Genomic DNA, 23,549 nt, shown 5'->3' with positions numbered 1-23,549 from the left:
CTTTCATGAGGCAAAATGAATTTCTGTCATTTTCCACACATTCAATTTCTAGGTAATTTAATGCCAGTTAAAAAACTGAAAACTTGGCTATGAACATAGTCCAGGTGCAGGAGGGCTGAAGTGCATTTTCTCTAGTCAACACAATAGATTCGACCATGGTGAGTGGATTTAAGGGAGCTTAAAGAGTATTTTTTCTCATTGTTTTCTGGATTCCCTAAGCATTCACATTTGAACCACTTTTCACCAAGATTCATAAAGATTCGATTTATGGTATATTTTGTGACAAGTGTATAATTACTTGGCAATAGTTATGACAACTCTAAGATGGCAACAATGACAGATTTGAATTGGAGTAATGAGAGTAAGAATAACAATGTAAAATTCCATACGGGCGGTCATTAACCTTGTCTACGGAGATCAACTTGACTTTCACAGGGTCTGAGGTTTTCGGACTTGCCTTCTCAAATTAAGGCCAAGGATGCCAGGTACAATGTGGGAGGCTGTGAGAGATTGAGGAATGAAAGGGCTGGCTTTATAGTCAAACATACCGGGCTACAAAAAATCAAAACTGTTTGATCCTGGGAAAGCTATTTGGCCTCTGCGAGCCTCTGTGTTTTCATCTGTGAAATGGGAGTAATTGTGAGGATTAGATGAGAAACTGTAGACAACAGACCTACTAAAGATTGGGGAATCTCAGGAAATCAGTAAATGTTCATTGCCCCATCTTCATTCATTTGCTTAACAAACCTTACTTCAGTGAGTGCCACCATGCAGGTTACTGTGCCATGTCCTGTACTAGGCACAAAAATGATGACAAATGTTATGTTCTTGACATTCATATAGAGTAAAATAAATCTCACAGAACATTGTGTTAATTACTGATTATATGTGGCAGGTTCAGATCCAAAACAAACAAACAAAAAGAGGCATCCATCAGGGAGGTTCTGGGGTTTGTTTGAATAGTTACTTCCAGTAGAATTTATAAAAATTATTTATGCTGTGTTATCGCCACCCTTGTCATGGTGATTTGGCTCAATGCCATGTTTCACTAATGCTATTCCACATTAATTACTGTACAAATAGGCAGCATTGGAGGGAAATTGTGAAAAGTACACTACTTATGTTTAACCCTTCATCCCCAAAGTACTCTTATTAGCTTGACAAATTATATTCTGGCTCATTCTACAATATCATGTACCCACCTCTTGGGGGAAACATGACAATAAGAGCAATGCAATCCAAAGTGAAGAACATCCCAAGCAAAGGGAATTTACGTAGACAGCATGCAATTAACCAAGCTGGAATCTGGCCAGAAATCATAGTTAACATTCCGATTCTTAATGGAAAAAGACATGGGAACATGGACTAGCCACAAGTCTTACTGAGCTCAGGTTTATTCTCATTAGAAAGCTGGGACTCAAATCCCTGAAGTTCTACACCAGATAGTTTCCAGTACAGCGATTTGCAAAGCACTTTTCTGGAAAGCTTATCTGATTTCCTCCTGTTTGTCTTTATACTCTAAAAAACCAAAATGAAATAATTGAGTGGATCACTGAAACCTTTTTCTGGAATGCTTAATTTCTGGAAGACAAGTTAGGCATGATAGCAGGCAGCTATTGATCTACCAGGGGATTATATCTCCCAAAATACATGTTTAAAAGTGAACTCTGCTTCGAGTGTGATCATCCCTTTCACCATTTGTCTTAGGGTTTTTTTCATTAGCCTTCAACTTGCATTAAGACTTTAAATTTTCAGACAAATTAATTTACCTTTTTTCATAATTTGGACATAATGACCTTTATTCTGCATTAACAATTCCACAATTTATGACAAAAGTATTAGACAAGTGACAGCAGAATCCCAGAGTGAAAGCTCCAATTCTTATTCAGAACTGGAGACTTGCCTAGCGTCCACTGGGACAATGAATTTGGCAAATGCTTAATGTACAAGAGCTATAAGAAAATTAATAGACTCTCCTGTTCTGACTTAATGCTTCCCTTTAATGGGTTGTTGATTTACCTAATGGCTGTTGTCTTCATTAGGGCCTTTGGTGTTTGTTAAACAGGAAAATTGTTATTATTATTGCATATTTATCAACAGTAAATGTAGTAAAGAGGAGGCAGTGTGTCTAAATGGAAGTAGTAATAGAGAAAAGATTAACATATGACCCTTCTAAATTCTGTATGCCTAGTAAATCCAAATCCCTGGCCTAAATTAAAAAAATTTAATAAATTACTTTTTAAGGAAACTTCTTTTAAATACATGTGACCAAATCACAGCCTATTCTAAAGGACAAACCTTCCTAACAGAATCTGTGACCTTTAGCATGGATTTACTTCTCAACACGAGTTGACATAAATGTGTAGAAGGAGTAATCTGGAATTCTTTGCTAGGCACCCAATGAACTCGGGTAATAAATAGAGAAAGATTAGCAGGTGCAGGCACAGCCATCAGAGTGGGAAGAGTTCTTAAAAAAGAAGCGTTAACAGCACCTATCTCGCAGTGATCTGCATTTAATCTGTGGGTCAATTCCAGAGCTGGCAAAAGCCAGTGATTTATGCCTTTGCAAGCCCAGAGTAACCACGCGAGCTGAGCAGATATAAACATTTATTAATGGGGAGGGGGCAAAACACACGCTCTCCCTCTCTCTCTTTCTCTCTCTCTGTCTCTCTCTCTCATCACACACACACACACACACACACACACACACACACACACACAGATACCAAAGAATCACAAATGATTCATGCTTTCAAAATACAAATTTTGGCTGCCACTGAAGATGAGAATCACCTCCATAGCATATTATCCATTTAGAAACTCTGCTTCATGGGGTACTATTAAAGGATGAGAAAAACAGAAAAACAAACACCAAAACCAAAAAACTTGCTCGTCATCCATCCCTGGGCTTGCCTCTGAGTGCTTCACTGATCTTTTTGGCTCTTCTCTGTGATGGAGAGTTATGGAAAGCAGGCTGCTAGCTGAAGGAGCTCCAGGTTGGCCCTCCAAAAACTTACATTTATTGTTTTTCTTTGAACTGGAAATTAAGGATGTTCTCAGATTGCAGGATGTATGTGTGAGGAGCTCAAAAGAGATGACTTTGTTGGATGTGTCCAGATGTTTCAAGAGTAACTAAGGAAAACGGAGCATTAAACCTCCATTTAAAAAAAATAAGCTTCCATTTACTGGCACCCATGGTCTATCTACTTATAGATACAAAACTTGGACAATAAGTCCTTCTCATAGTGCTGGCACCTACAAAGCATTCATGAAATGCCATCATGACTACTATTCCTACTATTTTTGCTACTATTATTTATCATCACAGAGTGCCTATTATTATTATTATTATTATTATTATTATTATTTAGCATCCATGCTAGTCCAAGTATTCCCAGATAAGAGATTCCTATCCAAGGTGAAATGCTGATCCTTGATACTGTGTCTTATCTGGAAAGAGCTAAAAAAAACCTTAAACCATGATGGCAAAACCAGTACCATTGTCACAGAGCTGGAGCACCAGAAGTTACCCTAAGATGAACTGTTCTCCTACTTCAGACAGGAAGAATGAGCCTCCCACTTTTGAAAGTGGTACAAACACCCACAGCCACCTGACAGGGAGAGGCACCACCGTGGGATGGGTGCTGGCAGCCGGGGTAGCACTTAACTCCTCTAGCAACTGCAGAGGAACTGGCAGCTATACTCTGTGCCTTTTGAATAGGAACAAATGACACAAATAATTCTTGATTATTCTAGAAATCATACACAGAAGTTACAAAGGGATGCACTATTCTGTAAACGAAGGCAAAGTCATCTTAACCAATAATTACCACACGTGATTCAATACTGAGTGGGCTTTAGTCCGCTTGCCTTGTGAGTCCACAACCTGCTTACTCTGGGATATTGCTAATGAGAGTGGTGCTCTGGGGAGCTTTGTAACTTGCAGCACTGTATTTATTGGCATTTAGAGCCCCACCTACTTGGTCATGAACAAAGGGCTGCTTAGGGATTTGTGGGAAATAAAACATCATGATGGTAATTAGAAGCATAAGAATGTGGTGTGCGTCTTCTTCCAATAGGCAAGTTTTCTGGAAAAACATTGGAAGATGAGTCACGCAAGGCCATGAACTTGCAGAGGATGGAGGAGAAACACAGAGGCTGTAGAGGAAGAACATAGTAGCTCTATAACCTCTTGCAGCTTACGAACCCCAAATCAAAAAGCACAACCAATATAAATCCAGATTCTATATTAAAAGCCGATACTGTTATACACCTATTTCATGGTAATTACCAAAGAGCCAACAGATGGTTATGGCCTTCTACCAACCCAGGGCAGATTTAAACTGGTGACCTATAATTGCAATTCTCCAGATCACATAAACTCCTTAAGTTAATTACTCTATTTGGTCTTATATCATTCTGCCCTACTTGAGAAAAACAAGAACAGGCTCAGATGAAATGAATTAAATATTCCCAAAGAAACTGAAAAAAAATAATCTAAGGAAGACAAGGAGAAAAATGCACTGTGAATGTGAATCGTTTTCATCTTTCTTATTTGACCTGACACCCTCAAGCATTATTTTCGAGGACATCAGCTAGATAGTTTACATACTCACTACTTTCTACTCCTTTGTTTTATGAACAGCAGCACTTAAAAAATCATTTGATGTTGATAATAAAAACTATTAATAATGCTGATTACATGAGTGGCACTGAAACTTAATTCCAATGGATACCATTTATCTTGATTGCCAAAGGTCACATATATGGGCACCACTTGTGTCCAACCTTTGATGCATTTGATTCTGATGTTACTTCAATGATATATACAAATGACATAATTTGTGGAGTCTATATTTTTTGCTATCCTATTTTCCCATGCCTCATAATCAGAGATTTTGGCTCAATCCTTTGCCTTCTACACATTTTCCTCTATGTTCACTTCCTTGTGGAGCTTATTCTCAAAGTTTCAGTAAAGAGGACACATATCTATTGAACCCTTTCTATGTGCCAGGGACTGTTCCAAGGGTTTTATATGTATTTTCTTATTTTATTATCACAGCTTGAGGTGGATACTATTATTATCCTGTTACAGATGAGGACACTGAGCAGCTAAGACGTTAAAAGAAGTTGCCCCAAACCAGATGGCTAATGAAGATTTGAACCCACATAGTTAAGCCCATTTTTTAAATTTATTTTTATTTTTTAATTTTTTAAAGCCCATTTTCTTAACAGTTGGACTGTCTCTGGTTCCATTCACAATATTTTCAACTGCCTTCAAGTTATCAGTGAAAATGAAATTCACTCTTTCCTCATAAACTAGATCTTGTTTTTTCCAGCTTTTCATTCATTCAGCTAACACCTAACAACAATCCATCATGTGTCAAACACAGGAGATTAAAAAATGGTTGAAATAGTCCCCAAGCTTAAAAAACTGAGATTCTAACCAGGGAGACAGAAACATAAAAGGAAAGCGATGTTGTAAATGCTCTCATAGAGGTATAGGTCCTGTGTAAGAGAATACTGAAATGGAATTAGTTTTGTATCAGTTTTGGTTGATGGTCTAATAAAATAGGTGGCAACTACTCCACATTCTAGGGTAAGGGTTGGATGGACCAGCTGTAAGGACCTAGTGAAAGAGGTGATAGTAGGGTTTAGTTACTCAAATTGCAGGGAGACAAACTTAAAGTTGATGTGTGTAGGAAGCTGGATAGTAGAGAAATGATTTCCTTAGAGAGGACTGGTGGTGAACTGTGAGTCCCACCCATGATTGTATCAGAGGAGGAAGGTACCTTCTTCTCTCCTCAAGCCTGGTGCATTGGATGGTATACTGGATGGCCTTGGACTAGTGCCTGGAGTTGCCTGGAAGATGGCTAGGTAAGAAGAGGGCTGTGCTTAGAAGTAACGACTCTCCTCTCAATCATGAATCCAAGGTGAATGTTTACTGGAGAGTAGGCTTGGGCCCATGGACACGAGAAACAGCCTATTTTGTCTGAAATCCTGCCCCCGATGGCTCCCTGACAAGAAGCCCGCAATGGAAAGAAGTTGTAGTCATTAACTAGAGGCCCAGGGACTGAAAGTGAAAGCCGACATGAGAGATACATAAAAGAATGGCAGGTGAGAGATTCCCAGAAGTAATGTGAATGGGGAGATTTCCAAAGGGCCCAAAGGTAGATCAAAGAGAGAACCAGCTCTCCAAGGGATCAATAATCCCAGCTTGTAACAATATCTGCCTTCTGCCTCTTCTGCTTCCTCCACACCCAGCCCTGGAGGGTTCAGAGGCTGAAATCTGGGGTGGGGGGTGGTGAGGAAGAAGGAGCAGGAACTGACCCACCTTCTCCATTCCCACTGCAGGAGACCTAAGCTGGAAGAGGGTGGAGAAGCTACGGATGAAACTTAGAGCTTAGGTTATTATGCTGAACTGATCATATGTGTTATTGAACTGAGACTGAGAGACTAAAGTGATTGGATGATTTATTTGGTCTCTTGGCAGTCTTGGGACCTACAAAGAGGACAGAGACAAAGAAGATTTCAGATTGAATCTGAATGGTCACTGGGGGAAACAAAGAGATGTTTCCCACAGCCAGTTTCCAACCCCAATTCCTGCTAGATCAACCTAATACTTATAGCAGCCCAGAGAGGAGAGAGACATTAACGATGTAAAAGTTCACATGGACAATGACACTGGAACAAGGGTTTTCAGGATACTGGGGAATTACCAGACAGAGAAAAAAGAAGGTGAAAAGCATGTCTTAAGTGTAGGAGTGTGAAATTCTGTACTGTGTTTGTGTGGCTGGAACACAGCAGAGCAAGGGATGTGGATGAAGGTTAGGTCTAGGCCCCCATGGGAAACCATCGGAAGTACTGAGTATGGAGGGAGCATGATGTGATTTCTGTGAAGGAATGATGCTGGAGTTTATGTCAGTGGCATCCTTATACATGGTCTTTGCTTCCTAACTCCCTTGTCACAGGTAGTCCGCTGCCATGAGACTGTCGGTTTCTCTTTCTTTAGCATCACATGATTCTTACACTATACCACCTCCCACACTGGTTACCTATTGCAAATGCCTCCAGCTTCCATAAAGAAAACATGTCAATACTCCCATCCCCTTAAGTTCACTTGAGGTCAGCAGTCAATACCTGTGTTGGTCTAGTAACCAGGACCATGAAAACAAAATCAGCTGGAAGAGCGTGGAAGAGAAGAAAGAGACCAGTGCTTGGGCTGACATTAGTAAATTCTAATGTATAAAAATCAGCCATCTGGAGGAAGGAATGTGCAGTACAAATGGAATACAGTTGGAGCAAGATCAAGAAACAGGGGAAAAACAAGAATCTTTTAACCTATACTCAGAGAGTGATGGGGAAGAAAATGGGCAGATAATTTAAACGGATGTTGGGAAGAAACACGGGACAAACAGAATCACATTGGCTTCTGTTTATGACATGTAAGAGCAAAGCCACGTGGTGAATGAAGTGAAGATCAAGTCAGATTCCTCTATGTGAGTCCTGGCTCTCCCATGGGTGAGAGGGATATATTGGACAAGTTACTCAACACTTCTATGTCCACTTTCCACATCTGTAAAATGGGGCTAATATAGCACCTGCTTTATAGGTTTATAAAGAGAAAATTACATGAGAATAATATATATGTATATCCCTGTGTATATGTGTGTATATGTCTGTGAGTGTATATTGTGTGTGTGTGTGTGTGTGTGTGCATGCATCTGGAATATTAAGTGCTCAATAAAAAGTAGCCCTTATTACTTAGATGAAGAGTAGTATGTCTGTGCCTGGACATTTTTTTCCTCAACTGAGCTCTGTTTTGTAATTAAGCACACTTTCTCAATTGCTGTTAAACTCACTCTTTGATTTAGTTAAGATGTAAACATCTTGGAAACTTTTACTGAACACGAAAGGTAATAGGTAGAACAAGCAAACAGACGTAATCCTCAAAACCAAAAGTCCAAAATAAAGCAATGTTTAAAACATGCCTTGTGACCAATGGGAACATGGAGATACGCTCTTGTTTTTTAACTGGTTGTATTTAGTTTTTGTTTCAGATGCCACCAAGTGAAGGAGAAATATTTAATGAAGAAGTTGCATACAGTTTAAATAAACAATTTTATTTCTAGAACTCCAAATCACTGGGCAAAAGCCACTTTATCATACTCTGATGTTTGAGCCAGAAAGCAAGAGGGTGGTCATGCAAATGAGGTAAAGAGACAGTTCTTAGGTTACATTATTGCAAAGTTTTAAAAGGAATTTTCAAAAAGAAACATCAGAGAAAAATTTCTACCTGACAGCCACAGTGGTTTTTTTCGTAGGTCACCAGGCAAGTCTCAAATGTGTGACTGGTAAGTTTGGGAGTAAAATGACGGACCACAAAGCAAAACTATAACCCACACAAGTTGTAATTTAATAGAACATCACCGCTGAAGCAAAACCACATTTCATGCATTTTTATCATGGGTGGTACTAAAGTACAATCCATTAAGGAACTGAATGGCTAATTAGATTAGTATAACAGCTTGTAAAACAAGGCATAAAAATTGCATTTATATAGTTAAGGGACTCTGAGTCCAAATGATAAATGATCATCATGGGGAAAAGGATGTAAATCCCAGGCCCTGAGGTCCCCGTGTGTTTCCTGGGCTTTTGTGTCTTCTCACCAATGTTGAACAATGTCAACAGAAATCCTTCTAAACAAGTGGCAGTGGATATGACATGAGATATCCTTACAAAGGTTCTTTTCTACACCCATATGCAAGGAATCCATGGGCTCTCTTGAAAGGGACCAGAGTTTTAGAGTTTTTGTCAGAATAAATTTCCATAAGGTTTTCTGGGTGTTTTCTCACATTGAGCTAGCATGAGGCCCATTCCTAACATCAGTCCATTAGTGTGATTTCATCAACTTAATGTAAGATATCTAGTGTTTGAGTTGTTAAGTAAGAAGTTATGGTGTCAGGGGAGTTCCTGTGTTGAAGGATTCTAAATAATTTGGAATCATTTTTCTAAAATTCGAAAAAATTATTAAAAGGAGGTGAACATCTAAGATGTTTACCTCCTCTGTGCAGCCCGTTGTATCAGTAAATCATATTTAAAAAAATTCTCTAAGCACTTTTAGGTTAAGTTTTTTTTTTCAGGTTTTAAATATTTTATTCATCAAATCAGACTTGGTGTTTTTACATTTTGTGTGTAATTAGAAATCAACTTTTGCAGAAAATATATGAAGTTTTAAGTGGCTGAGTATATATAATGTGCTATACTTCTTATTCTCTTATGTTAAAATGATACATAATTTTTCCTTTACAGCTCAAAATCCAATGTAAAACCAAGGATTAACTTTGTCCAGTAGAGAAATATAAAATGCTTACAAACAAGTTATGGAAATAATTACTGCCATATGTAAATGGCAATGTACTTGATCATCCCCCCCCCCCCCCCAAACACACTCATCTTCAAGCTCCTTTTTCACACTGATAATCATTTTGCAGAAGTAAGATGACTGGCACTAACTCAGACAAAAAACAAATGACAGTAAGCACATATTAGTAAAGATATTTTGGTGGAAAACAAAGTATTAAACAACAAATATTTGGTAACAAGATCCACCTACTAGTAGGTTACCAAGTTTTTCAACTTTTACGTGAGTTGTTACACTAGTAAAAAATGTTATTTAAAAATATTTTCATAATACATGCATTAGGCTAAGAGTAGAAGGCTCTCTTAAGATTTTTCAAGAAAAAAATACCTTTTTAAAGAGAAAATGTCCAGGTGAGAGGATATAGACTAGGGTTCATTATTTTTTTAACCTAATTTGCACTTTACTTTCATATATTGGAAACTTGAGAGGGCCCAGTTGAGAGTCTAATAGCAGTCTTCAAATTGCCTAGGCACAATTTCTTGTTCCACACACTCTCTGGGCAGGAAAGCCCATGATTTTAATTTCCATGCAAAAGGCTATAATTGCCACACTTCCTCTGAGTTCCTCATGGCTTTCTAACCTCCCATCAAATATTTCTTCTTGCCCATCCCCAGGATTATCAGGATCAAGATGCCCGCACTGTACAGCATGATGACTATAGTTAATAATACTGTACTGCATATTTGAAAGCCGTTAAGAGAGTAGTTCTCATCACAAGAAGAAAATTTTGTAAATGTGAGGTGATGGATATCAACAAAACTTATTGGGATGATCATTTTGCAAGACATGCAAATATTAAATCATTACATGGCACACCTGAAGTTATTATAATATTATACATCAAATATACCTCAATTTAAAAAAGATCTATATGAAAAAAAAGATTTATATGTCCAGAGTGAATTCATCAACTTCTATGAACTTGCTCCTCCTTGCTTCCATGAATGCCACTGCTGTCCACCCTGCTGCCCAAATCTTGTCCTCACCACCTGCTATTCCCTCATCATCTCAATTGGTCCTGAATCTTCTCTATTCCCTCTCATAAAAATCTCTATAATCCAACCACATTGTCCCCTAAGTCTGGACTTCCATTACCAGCCCCCTCTATGGTCCCTCTACCTGCACTTTCTCCCTTGTATCCCATCCTCCACCTCAAAGGTGTATTTAAAAAAATCTAATCTGATTGTTGCACTTATTTGGAGCAATTCAGTGACTTGCTACACCGTCAGGATAAAGTTCACACTCTACAGAGGCTTGAAAGATCTTCAAGGTTTTGTCACTGGCCACATCTCCAGACTTCACTATCACAAGTCTCAACTCAAAATCTGTTGAGAACTAATTTGAACATTGTCTAAGAGCTTTGTGCTCTCACTGTCTATTCTTTATGTATGTGATTTCTGATCCTAGAAACACTATTCCTCCCACCCGGTCAACTTTAAATTATCTTTTGGTCTCTTCTTAGATCCCTATCTGAAGAATCTTCCTAATTCCTTGAGACTGGATTCAGTATTGTATATTGTACTTCTGGAGCTCCAAATTTCCCCAGCAAATCATAGAAATTATATTGTTTTGTATTTGCATGTTGACCCGTCTAACTACCCCCACTAAGCTGACAGCCACGTGAAGGGAAGAAACATATTTGCCTTTCTGTGGTTATATTCTCTACTGTTCAGCCCAGGACATGGCACAGTGATTCCTTAAAGACACTTACTAAATGGATGAATAAATGAATGTTTTTTTGTATCAATGACTCCCCATCCTTACAAGAGAAGGTAACATAAATAAGCATATTACTTATTCTTTACTAGTGGATTTGGAAAGAATAGTTATCTTTGTCTAATTTGGTTTATTAAGATTAGGTGTCAGAGGGAAGGAGAAGAAACAAAAAAGAACTCAAACCTTAACTGTAGCTCCTGGGAAAAAAAGCCAGTTGCCTGTGTCTACTGGATCAAGAGTGTCTTCTAAAATGACTTGTTTGTGAGCTGAGTTGATGATCAGGATGTTATCTAAGGCCCAGCAGGCTTCATACACTTCGCCTACATGGAGACTTTCTTGCTTCCACTGAAACTGGACGTTCTCCCCTTTGGCGTCTTCAGGAAGGTAGAGGATATGGATGGTTGTGCTGGTATTGGAAGGGGCTCTGCAACATACAGTGAGATGGGAATTGGTGCCATATCTTAAAGTGCTATATAATAAATGAACAAAAAAGTTCAACAGTATCCATTTCTTCTTTTTTGTAGATCAATTTTGTTTTCTAATTAAAATTGTAGTTTTATTATCTTAATAGTATATTATTGCAGATTAAATAATCATAATCCCTTAGCCCTCAAATCTTTTAGTATATGCTGATGATTAAGATGTTCATATTAAGTGATGACAGTTTAAACATTAAATGTCTTCAAGAGCTCTTCTTTTAATGCAAGGCAGACACTGAGTATGTTCAAGCCAGTAAAGGAATAATTGAAGAGACAATGGCATACACTTTATGGGTCCTGCAAAAAATCAAAGTGTCTCCAGCATAGTTTTTTGCATGTGGCAGAAAATTGCAAAAACCCAAATAATCTCACAGTTAATTTTATTTGATACTATAAAGAAAAAAAGTAGAAAGACTATAAAATTATCTTCTTAATTTTGATTCTTTCCTTGAAATTTTGTATCTATGAGAGACTACTATATGCTATTACATAATCTGTGTTTAATAACTTATTTCTAGTAACCAGATTCATTTTTATTTTCTTTGTTTATATCAATGCGTGTTTTGCCATGAAAATTAAACACTCTATGTAATTCTTCACAACTTCATGCAAATCAATCTTTAAAAGCTTGATATGATTTAACATGATTTTTATAGTTAGAATCTAGGCCCTTCTGCTATTATATGATAGAGTATTTTTATTAAATATTTTATTCTACCTAAGTAGAAACCTGCTATAGCAAAAATGATTGCTTTAGCCAAGATTAAAAGTGGTTCTAAAATGCAAACTAGTAGCACCCTGGGCTTACTATTAATCAGTTTTGAAAGGACCATAGAAGAGACATATTTTTCACTCCCCAATGAAGCACACAGATTTCCAAAGAATTGTCAGTGTAGGTTATAGGTGCTGTACCTTACCTTTGGGGGTTACCAATTGCCTTTTAAAACAATATTTCATAATGACTATGTTTTTAGCTTCAGAAAGAATTTAAATAAATGAAAATGGTATATTTTAGTTTTAGGAAGTGATTGAAGATATGTTCACTCTGATCACTTCTGGTAAGGAAAATTTGCATTCATGAGCATGATAGCTTGGAGCATGGTCTAAAATTGAATGTCGCATTTAGTGAAAAACCAAATGGAGTCAGCTGAATGTGATGTTTGTATGTTGTAATTAAATGTATACAAAAAAAAAAAAAAGGCTTATGGTAAGAAGTTACCATTCTAGAGAAGAGGGTTTAATGAAGGACCAGAGTTTTGAGTTATAATGATGGATCAGATTTCAAGTTTGATATAAAGAAAAAGGCTAACAAGGAAAAAAATATGTATACATTCACTATTCATCATATCAAAACTATGTAGCTGTTTTCCAGCAAGAAATGTCTACTACAATTTACCTAACTATGATATATTACTACTGGATAGAGAAAAAATGCAGGTATGGATAAAATTTTCAATATGCTGCCTTGTTTAAAGCCATTTATATAAATAAGTATTTAATATGAAACTATTTTCATAATAACTACTAGAAATTAAAGAATAGAAAGGTGCTATTATAAAATTGATACAGCATGTCAGAGCTTGGCTTGTACCAGGTCCTTATGAATTATATGGGTATCCTGCCTCAGAGAGACACGGTCTATTAAAACCCATGAGTTGGAGTCACTTTTCTCAGTTTCTGGGTGGGGTAGACCTTGAACATGTGGCAATTTTTAAAATTTGAAATATTGCTGGAAACTTTAGGCAGATTGGTTTAGTTTTAAAGACTAAGAACCTAATATATACTCTTCTTCCCTAAATAAACTGCAATTCTTTCAATATGGAATTATGGTAGGAAAACTAGTATGTGAAGAAAGAAAACTGATGGAAAATGTTCTATGTGAATTATGCTAATATTAAGAACTAAACCAATCATATTAACTACTTTATAAAAGTTCAAATCAGTCTTTTTCCCTTTAAATATCTTACCAGACCCAAAATTAAGCATCCATTTTGAATTGTTTTATGATTTAAACTTTCCAGAAGTTATAATTTGAGTTTTGCTAATTTAACCATATTTTTTCAACTTGAGTGAGCTTCTTCTTTAAGCATCCTACCTCATTTTCTTACCGAGGGATTTTTTTTTAAATAAAGAAAATGTAATAAAATGGCTATAAATTGCATCACAATTATGATAATAGAATTTTAGAACCTGCCTATGAGAAGTTGGAGGGGGAATTGACAGAACTAAAGATTAGATGCAAAAGCCCCAGTGGCTATGAACTCATTACCATCCCAGACTGGGAGGAATTTATGTGGTAATCTCATATATTCCTAGGCCTCCAAGCCAGCCCATAGCCAGGCCAGAGAGCAGAATGATGATATTTTGTGGAGGATTCCATCATAAAGGTTATTCTCCCAAATGTGCTTTTACCAAAAATGGTTTGTTACAGCTACTATGAACCGTGGGAGGCTCTGAATGGAAAATGACTCTTTTAACAATACTTCTTCAAATAAGGCAGAGAGTCATATGTGCAGGCAGGTAATTCAGGGTAATTAACAACCAGAATACTTTTAACCATGAAGAGTAAAATCGGTGGTGGAATGAAGGCAAACAGGGAAGTAGAAATCCACCTATGTCAGGATTTATGAAACTACTTTAAATGATAACAAACCTAATTCTCTCAAGCTGAATCCAGTCTGCGGTATTATTCTTGGCATAGGACATGGTGATGCTGGGGTCCGAATAACTAAAGCGACATGAACCCGAGCCTGTAAAGAGCAATAACATTAAGTTTCAAAGTTAAAAAAACACTGTAATTGCATATTATCCTTCTTCATAAATGTGAGATAATTTTATAACCATTTAAATATTTATTTACTTGCTTCACCATTCCTCCAACTATGCTGAAATTTCTTGTGATTAGTTCTGATAAATACTATTTGATAAATCACTTAGAAATCGGGAAAAAGGCAAAAAAACCTCTGCAGATTTCTTGGGAGATACACAACTAAACCAAACTAAATTATAAAATAAACAATTCTATGCCAAGAAATATCTAAATATTCTAGAATAATTAATAATGTCATTATAGTTCTTGCAAGTTAATATTAGTTAATAGTGATTGCATTAAATGGTATATAAGTCATTAAATTGAACGAGGACGAAAAGTACCATTCTTCTGTGTGTTATTTAAATGATTAGACAGCATGTGAGAAACTAAAATACTGTGAAGAAAATTCAAGTACTAAATGAATGAGAACTATTAGATATGATTGATACTATTTTACGAGAGCCCACCATGAAAGATTTAAGAGACATTATTATGTCCCATTGTGAACATTTGGTGATTATTTCTCACTATGATTTTCCACACTGGAAATATGACCAAGGAAAGTTTTAAAACTCTGACAAGGATGTGTTTCTACACATTCAATGAAGTCATATAATAAAACATAGCATGACTATCATTTCAAAGATCTTCTCAGAATACCCAAAACAGCCATGAAACATATGCCAGAAGTTTATTGTAACCGAATAGCAGGATTTTTTTCATACTATATTAAAAACAAATGAACTAACAGAAAAAGAAATAGTGCAATTTATGTTTAACTTTCACCCATCTGCTAGAGGAGCCTCGGTTTCAGCAAATGGCATCTGTTGACGGTTTTTACATTTGTAGTTCTCAGGAGTTCCAAGCTTTAATAGACTCATTTATTTTATTTCAGTGGTGTTTAGTACAACACCAGTTAGTTTGCAATCGCCAAAGCTGGCAATGTGCTAAAAGGCCAAAAGGCAGTTTTCCCAGATTTATTCTCACAGCCAAAATGTGGGTAGAAAAAGTATGAAAGAAAGGATATTCAAAGGACAGCTCCCCAGCAACCTTAAGCTCAAACACAAACCCACCTTATGCCATTTTGATCATTGCTAAATTTTACTTTTTATAAGCAGCTGCTTAAAATAAATATCAAGCTGCGAGGCTGCAATTGGAAGGGGCCGGGATTATATGGGACAAACTAAAACAAACAAGAATGAGGACTGGCTGACAATCTGTTTATTTCAAAACAAAGTTCAAATCAGCCTAAAGAATTGCAATGGCACTTCTGTGCCTCCTTCGTGTTGTGTTTACCATTAGCTCCTAAAAGCAAATGGAGAAGGTGAATCCCTGATAAAGGAACAGGTAAAGCGAATGATAGCCAAACATGTGCCTTACAGAAGGCAATTCCTTCAAACTGTTTACCAATTAAGACAAAAGGACAGCTGATAAGCATCAGAATACAAATGTGTTCTAGTGTGATGACAAATATGACTTCTCTCCTATTTCCTTAAGCTGGCATCTCAAGGTTGGGGAATTTAGTTCGTTATGTACCTATAAAACACAGGCACTGGGCAGGTGACTCATTTTTCCTCGGCTATTTAGTCATTACATTCTTGCATATCTAAAATCTTTATAAATCCATCTTCTCCTCAGCACTGTCAGTAAGACCCTCATTCGCTCCTGCCAGGACTCCGCAGTGGTCATTAGTTGGCCTCCCTGTCTCCAGCCTCTCACCTCCTTCTCTAGCCACACGGCTGCCAGTGCTCTTCCTACAAGTAAACTCATAATCATATTACCTCCCTGCCTGTAATCAAACCTTCAACAGTTCCTCAGTACTTTCAGGATAAAGCTGTGCTTCTCCCTGCCGTGAGACAAAGATGCAGAGCTCCTAGAGATCAGATGTGCACCCCGGAAAAGAGAACTGAAGAAGGAGGCCTGAGCTGGAAGTAGCGCCCCCAACAGAACCAGTGGCTTTGGCTATCTGCATCCCCCTGACGTCCCGCACAAAATCCCATTCCAAATGGTACCAGTTCAATGGGTAAATGATCCCCCACTCCCACTCTGGATGTAGTTGTTCCACATACACCGGATACCATTTTTCTTCACATATTCCCTTCTGAATTGCAACCCCACTGTCACACAGACTTCAGCCAGAAGATTGAGATTTTCCTTGCCCAGCTTGACAATGGTTACTGGAGTCTATTTGGGATGAGGGGAAGAGTTCATCAATGTCCATGTGCACAGGTGGCTAATGGCACCCCCAATTCCCTGCCGCCATTTGCTGCGATGCAGAGTTGTCACATGCCTCAAAGCACCTTTCACACAGTGAGGAGGGCAATAATGACCAGGGGCCATCTGCAACAGGTACCTCTTTCTTTCTCCTCTCCTTTCTTTCTCGTCTTAAGTCAAGTCTTTAACTGCCAACACTGAAATTTAAAACTGGAAAGGAAAGACAAACCCAAATGTCAAATTCAAAATACCCTCTTGTTGCAGATCCATTTTCTTCCCCTCAGATCATTTCCAATGTAATCCTTCCCTCTAAAGTAGCAAATGTGTAAGTGTGCAAAGAAGTGCTACAGGAGGGAAGATAATTCAGGATCATGGTTATACAAGTATATCTGATAGCCACTGATGGACTTTCACTGGTCTAATAATCCAAACACTTTCTTTGATTCCTGTGATTCCTGTGATTCCTTTGATTCCAGGCAAATGAGTAAAGTCCTTATGTTTTCATTTCTGCCCATGGCAAGGGTACAAGTAACCTATGCAGTGATTAAGGGTTCCCAAAGTTTTGTATTCATAAATAAAATTAGCAAAATTTTAGGATTTATTGAGGATCCCAATTCAACACTCTAAGAAATCTGACTCTCACATAGAGCTACACATACAAAGATTACTGAAATTACCCATAGTGTGGGGGAGGATAGGATATTTTGTGTTAAAGGCACTTCATTAATGTTGTTTCCAGTTGTTATTGGCTGTCAATTCTTGATTTTAAATTGAAAAATAAATTGATAAGTGATAAAGATAAACCTACAGTTATTTACACTACCTGTCATTTACATTATTATTGGTTATTTAGTGAATCTCACGGTATACAATGGTGGATACTTTTACTAAAAATATTTCTAGCCTATTATTGTCTTACAGGTAGTCCTATGGATTAAGAAACATATGCACTGCAACATAAACACAAGCCATCTTTACTCTTCTGCTAAAGCAGATATCTACATAATGCCCCGTAACTACCTTGCAATAAAACAGCCCTTCACTAATGATATCTTGAATTTGTACTATTGAATGCGTGCCCATGAGCTATTTTTATAACTTGCTTTGTGTTATCAAGTTAATAAAACTACTGGATTATTTTTTTTTAATTTTCAGAATTTTAACATAAAATGGTAAGTCTGAGTTAATTCTTATTAGGTTAAGAATGCAATGCATACAGTTAAGAGAAACAGAAACACAGACAGTAATGTCCTCATCTTTTTGCCCATAGATCTACCTGTTATTCTCTACCTGATCTACCTATATTCTCTCTCCATTGTACCAGTGTTTTCTGCTTCCCTCCTGTTGTAGCAGATGAAGTGTTTCTGTTCTAATCAGTGTGAACTTCCTTGTATGGTCTAGATCCCACCTCCTCTTTGCTCCTTAAAATTTCTTCTTTCTTTGTCCTGCATCATCCATCTCTCCCCATGAGTTTCTTGGATCATTCCTAACATCATATAAACATCATAGAAACATACAGAACATCTCTCACCTTAAAAAAAACAAAACAAACATTTTCTTGATGTCACCTTTCCTTCTGCTCCTTTTCATTCTATTTTTGCTCCACTGTACAGCAAAACCCCTCAAAAGGGTGTCGAGTGATTGTCGGCACATCTTCACATCCTATTCTCTCTCCCCACAACCGCCACCCTCTCTCCAGGCTCCTGCTCTCAAGCACTAACCTGAAGCTCACTGCAGGGGTCCATGTTGCCAAATCAACAGACCCCAAATTCAAGTTACTTGACTTCTTCGCAGGATTTGTCAGCTGACCTCTGCCTTTTTCTTGGGTAGTTTCTTCCCTTGGCTTCCACCTCCTTCACTTCCCGTTTCCTTCTTGACCTCAAACTGTTTTAGCGCCTTTCTCTTCTCTTACCTACACTGCCTCCTTTGATGATCTTTCTCACTTTCAAGGCTTTAAATAACATCTACCACAGACAATACCCTGGATTATACCTCCCATGAGGTTCACTCTTGTAGATCCAAACTGCTATTTATCATCCCTAATGAACATCTCAAACTTACTATAGCAAAATTGGAAGTACTGGGTTTCCACTTGCTGAATAGCCACTAGTCTTTTCATTTCAAATGAAACCACCCCACAGGCTCAAACAAATGGATGAAAAAAAAAAAACAAAAACCCTGGTAGTCATCCTTGATTGCCTCATGCCCCACTTCAGCTCATCAGACTGTGCTGAGAGTTCGGCTTCCAAAATGTAGTTTCGCTTATGTCCCTCTCAACTGCTCCACCTCAGTCAAATCATGAACATGTCTTGGTTGTTTGCTTGCTCTCCTTTATCCTCCTGTGATCCATCATCCTCACAGCAGTGTGGGGGGGTGTCTTTTAAAAACAAAGGAGTCTTTTAAAATGTTTTAACAATTATACTGTTCCCTGCCTAAAGCCATCTCAAGGCTTCTCATGTGCTAGGAACAAAAAGATGAGCTCCTCATCCTGATATACGAAATCCTTCACGATCTGCTGACTCGTACACGTTCAAACATCCCTGTACCACTCTGCCTCTCATTTACTATGTTCCAGCCATAAAGTACTCTGGACTTCTTTATTCTGTCCTGACACTCCATCATCCCAAGGCTTCTGCGTTCCTTCTCACTGCCTGAAACTACATTTATTATGTCAATTTCCTCATACCCTATTGTCTCCTCACTCCATTCATATCTCCCCCCCACCCCGATTTTCCCCTGCCTGGATCCCTCTTCTCCCTCAGGTTATCTGTGCAAATAATCCCTCCTCAAAGAAGCCTTCTCTGAGCACTCAATCTAAAGAAGTCTTTCCCAATCACTAATCATCCTCCATCTTATTACTCAGCTTTGTATTATTCATAGTAGGGATCAGTATTTAAATTTATTGTGTTTATTTGATCATTTACTTGCTCAACATCCATATCCTGTTAGGATGCAAACTCTGTCAGAGTAGGAACTGTATCTGTCTTGCCCATTGCTTATGTCCCTAGTATTCACAATGATGCTTGGTACACAGTAGGAGCTCAATAAACTCTGGCTGGATCATGAGTAAATTTGCTATAATTTATTTACTTTAAATTCTCCATTTCTTCATTTTTATTGAGGTATGTTTCTACTAAAAAAGGGAACTGCAAGGGTGTCTGGGTTGCAGTCAGTCAAGTGTCTGCCTTCGGCTCAGGTTATGATCCTGGGGTCCTGAGATTGAGTCCTATGTCAGGCTCTCTGCTCAGCAGGAAGCCTGTTTCTCCCTCTCCCTCTGCCTGCCGCTCCACCTGCTTGGGTTCTCTTACTCCCTGTCAAATAAATAAATAAATAAATAAATAAACAAATAAACAAATAAATAAATAATCTTTTTTTTTTTTAAAGGGAATTACAAGAGGAGTTGAGACTTAAGAACTTTTTTTTTTTTTTTTGAGACTTAAGAACTTTTGACTTGACTTCAAGAGTCAAAGTGAAAAGACATTTGGGTGGCATGACAATCATGCTTTAGGATACCTGAACTACTTATTTCCTCAACTACAGGTTAACTATGGTACTGTTGTACAGTCACCCAGGTAATAATTCCCCCAAATTAATTAGAATATGCCTTAAGAAGATTTAACTGGTTCTATAATCCAGTCCGCTTTTGGAATAAAAATATCAGAGACAAATTACACCAGTAATTATACTACATTTTTGTCAGCCAGATAAAGTAATGTGAAGAATAATGATAGCCAGATGATTTATTTTGCTTATTACTAAAGCCTTATTATAATAGCCCAGCATAATTGAAAATAAGCAATTTGCAAAGTCATACAAGGTAGTCATAAGCCATGTAGAGTATTACCCCCAAGGCACGAGTTCTGACCTCTCCACCAGGAATGTTTCTACTACATGAAAAAGTTTCTTAAGTGCAATATCTTCTTGATTGTGACATTATCTTGTCTCTTTAAGGTGATTTGTTTTGTTTCTGTCGGAATATTTGAAAAGATTAACACGATGTTCTTTCTTTTTTTTTTTTAAGAGAGAGAGAGAGCATGGTAGGAGATGAGACTCTTAAGCAGGCTCCATGCCCAGCGTGCAGCTCAATGTGGGGCTCGATTCCACAACCCTGAGATCACGACCTGAGTTGAAATCAAGAGTCAGACATTTAACTGACTGAGCCACCCAGGCACCTCAAACACACTGTTCTAAGGGAGAAAAAACATTTTGCATTTAGGAACAAACTTAATACAATTGTAACCTTACAGAAAAATGTTACTTTAAAAAAAAAAAGCTTATTTATTTGTTCAAGTGATCTCTACCCCCAATGTGGGGCTTGAACTCACAACCCCAAGATCAAGAGTCACATGCTCTTCTGACTGAACCAGCTAAACACACTGAAAAATGTTATTTTTAACTGTAATGTTATGGATTAATGAGAAAATCTTTGATGATAGGTGCATGTTAATGTGTCACATAGGGTTTTTGAAAAACATTTATTTATTTGAGAGAGAGAAAGAGAGAGAGAGATAGTGAATGGGAGGAAGGGCAGAGGGAGAGAAAATTCTAAAGTAGACTCCCTGCTGAGTGAGGAGCTAGATGTGGGGCACCATCTCACCACCCTAAGATCATGACCTGAGCTGAAACCAAGACTTGGCCACTCAGCTGACTGAGGCACCCAGATATCCTTGTGTTATATAGGTTTAATTAGTCTCATGAGGCAAGTCTACAAGATAATAAATTCAGCATTTGTTAGCATTACTGATAATTCTATATAATTTTTTTGACTTTACTTTTTAGAGTGAAATCTCCTCTGACGCAACATATCTTTCAGAGAGGAAAGTATGCACATGGGCTAGGAGAGGATGGGGGAGTCAGGCTACCAGGGTTGCAATCTGGGCTTAGATACTGCTTAGCTTTGTGACCTTGGGCACGTCACAGATTCCATGTTTGTAGAATGTAAATAATAATAGCAATCTCTCCACAGAATTGATGCAAAGATTAAGGAGTTAATACATGAAACATGCCTAAAAGACAGTTCTTGGCCCATACTATTTAACATATTCCAGCTATGATTCAATATTTTTTGTTTCACTTCAAAAATTCATTTATCTTAGAAAAAGGAGCACATTTCTGACCATACTTGTTCACAGGCTAAATATTAAGTTGAATTACTGCTTATCAAATAACTTACAGTGCATTTTTCCTATGGCTTCTTTTTTTTGGGGGGGGGGCTATTTCCAGGCTCTTCAGTGGAAATGCTATACATTCAACACAGAAATAAAAACTGAGACCAAAATGAGTAAACTTCTTGTGTGTTAGTATCACTGGTAAATGTATTAGTGAGGAAGAGAAGAATCCACCTGATAAGAAAAAGAAGGTGCTCTGGGAGAAGGATAGTAAGACAAATTAGTATAAGTCCATATAATTGCTGGAGTGGAGTTGAAATTTTGATTTTACAGTTCCTAGCATCCAAACAAAACAGAAAATCTGATCAGCGTTTCAGTAGCACTCATGAAGAAAAAAATTCTAATAACTCGAAAGAACAATAGTGGTTGCTACGAACAGGTTAGGTGCCACTATGTGCATGCCTCCTTTACAAGTAAGGAGTGTCCTGGGGGGGTTAATGGGGTTCAGAATTAGATAAACCAGAATCACACTTTCACCACTTCACTGTACTGCTTCTGGTGAACAAAAACACACTTTAAAAAATAGTGCTTCGGGATCCCTGGGTGGCGCAGCGGTTTGGCGCCTGCCTTTGGCCCAGGGCGCGATCCTGGAGACCCGGGATCGAATCCCACGTCGGGCTTCTGGTGCATGGAGCCTGCTTCTCCCTCTGCCTGTATCTCTGCCTCTCTCTCTCTCTCCCTGTGTGACTATCATAAATAAATAAAAATTTTAAAAAAATTTAAAAAATAGTGCTTCATTTTCACATGGTCACAACAGGTTGGGAGAAGCTTCTGTACTGTTTCTTCTACTCAGGCTTCTTATCTGAGGCCATAATGGCCTTTTTTTTGGTACAGAGAATAAAACTTAAAGGAATGAACCACCTTTAGCCTAAATATCATGCCTGTTACTAACTAGGTTCTCAGGTTCTATAATAAGAGATGATTAGTGAAACTGCACTAAATAAAAAGAAACAATCTGTTGGGGTGCCTGGGTGGCTCAGTCAGTTAAGTGTCCAATGCTTGATTTCTGCTCAGGTCACAATCTCAGGGTCTTGAGATCAAGCCCTGGCATTGGGCTCTGTATTCAGCGGGGAGTCTGCTTGAGATTCTCTCTCTCCCTCTCCCTTTCCCTCTGTCCCTACCCCCTCCTCATAAATAAATAAATAAATAAATAAATAAATAAATAAATAAATATTTTTTAAAAAGGAAGAAAGATCATGTTTGCTTGGGCATCACTTTCTTTACAGGTGCCCTTAACATCCCTCTTCTTCCCTTGCAGCCACATAAACCTCTGGACCCTTATCCTGTGTATTTTTTAAATCGATACCTTTCCTTTACCTTCACCACTACCTCCTTAGGTCACCTTTCTCCCCCAGATCAATGGGATAACCTTGTGACTAGGTTTTCAGACCACACACAAAAGGTTAACCTTCTTCCAAAGAGTTTCTTTGTTGTTTGCTTTCAAATCTATAGGAAGGCATTTCAAAGAGATTTTTTAAAAAAATAGTTGTATTTCAAAAAAACAATATCCTAACATTTCTTAATTTAAAACATTTTAATTCTGTGAAAAGCATTAACTTGATATAATAGTGCAATTGGGATTAAATTTAAGATAGCAGGTAATTCACATCTATATTCTAAATAACAAATTCCAAAATAACTTGTAAATCTGTTTCTGAAATAAACATTTACCATAAAGAAATCATAAATACTTACAAGTGTCAAGTAGTATCTATCAGTTTTTAAAATTAAAATAA

The 23,549-nt window shown here is 37.6% G+C and overlaps 1 protein-coding gene across 1 annotated transcript in view; it reads right to left on the bottom strand.

Annotated features, from left to right (window-relative positions):
* Positions 1–23,549, bottom strand: part of RELN (reelin) — a 477,996-nt gene that overhangs the window by 197,362 nt on the left and 257,085 nt on the right. The window contains 2 exon segments of the mRNA XM_041722153.1: positions 11,324–11,564; positions 14,273–14,369. Of these exon segments, the coding sequence (XP_041578087.1) occupies positions 11,324–11,564; positions 14,273–14,369 (338 nt within the window).

The sequence above is a fragment of the Vulpes lagopus genome, chromosome 11 (assembly GCF_018345385.1).
Source record: "Vulpes lagopus strain Blue_001 chromosome 11, ASM1834538v1, whole genome shotgun sequence".
NCBI lineage: Eukaryota > Metazoa > Chordata > Mammalia > Carnivora > Canidae > Vulpes > Vulpes lagopus.
Note: the sequence above shows the minus strand (reverse complement) of the source record. Positions and strands in the feature narration are given on the sequence as shown.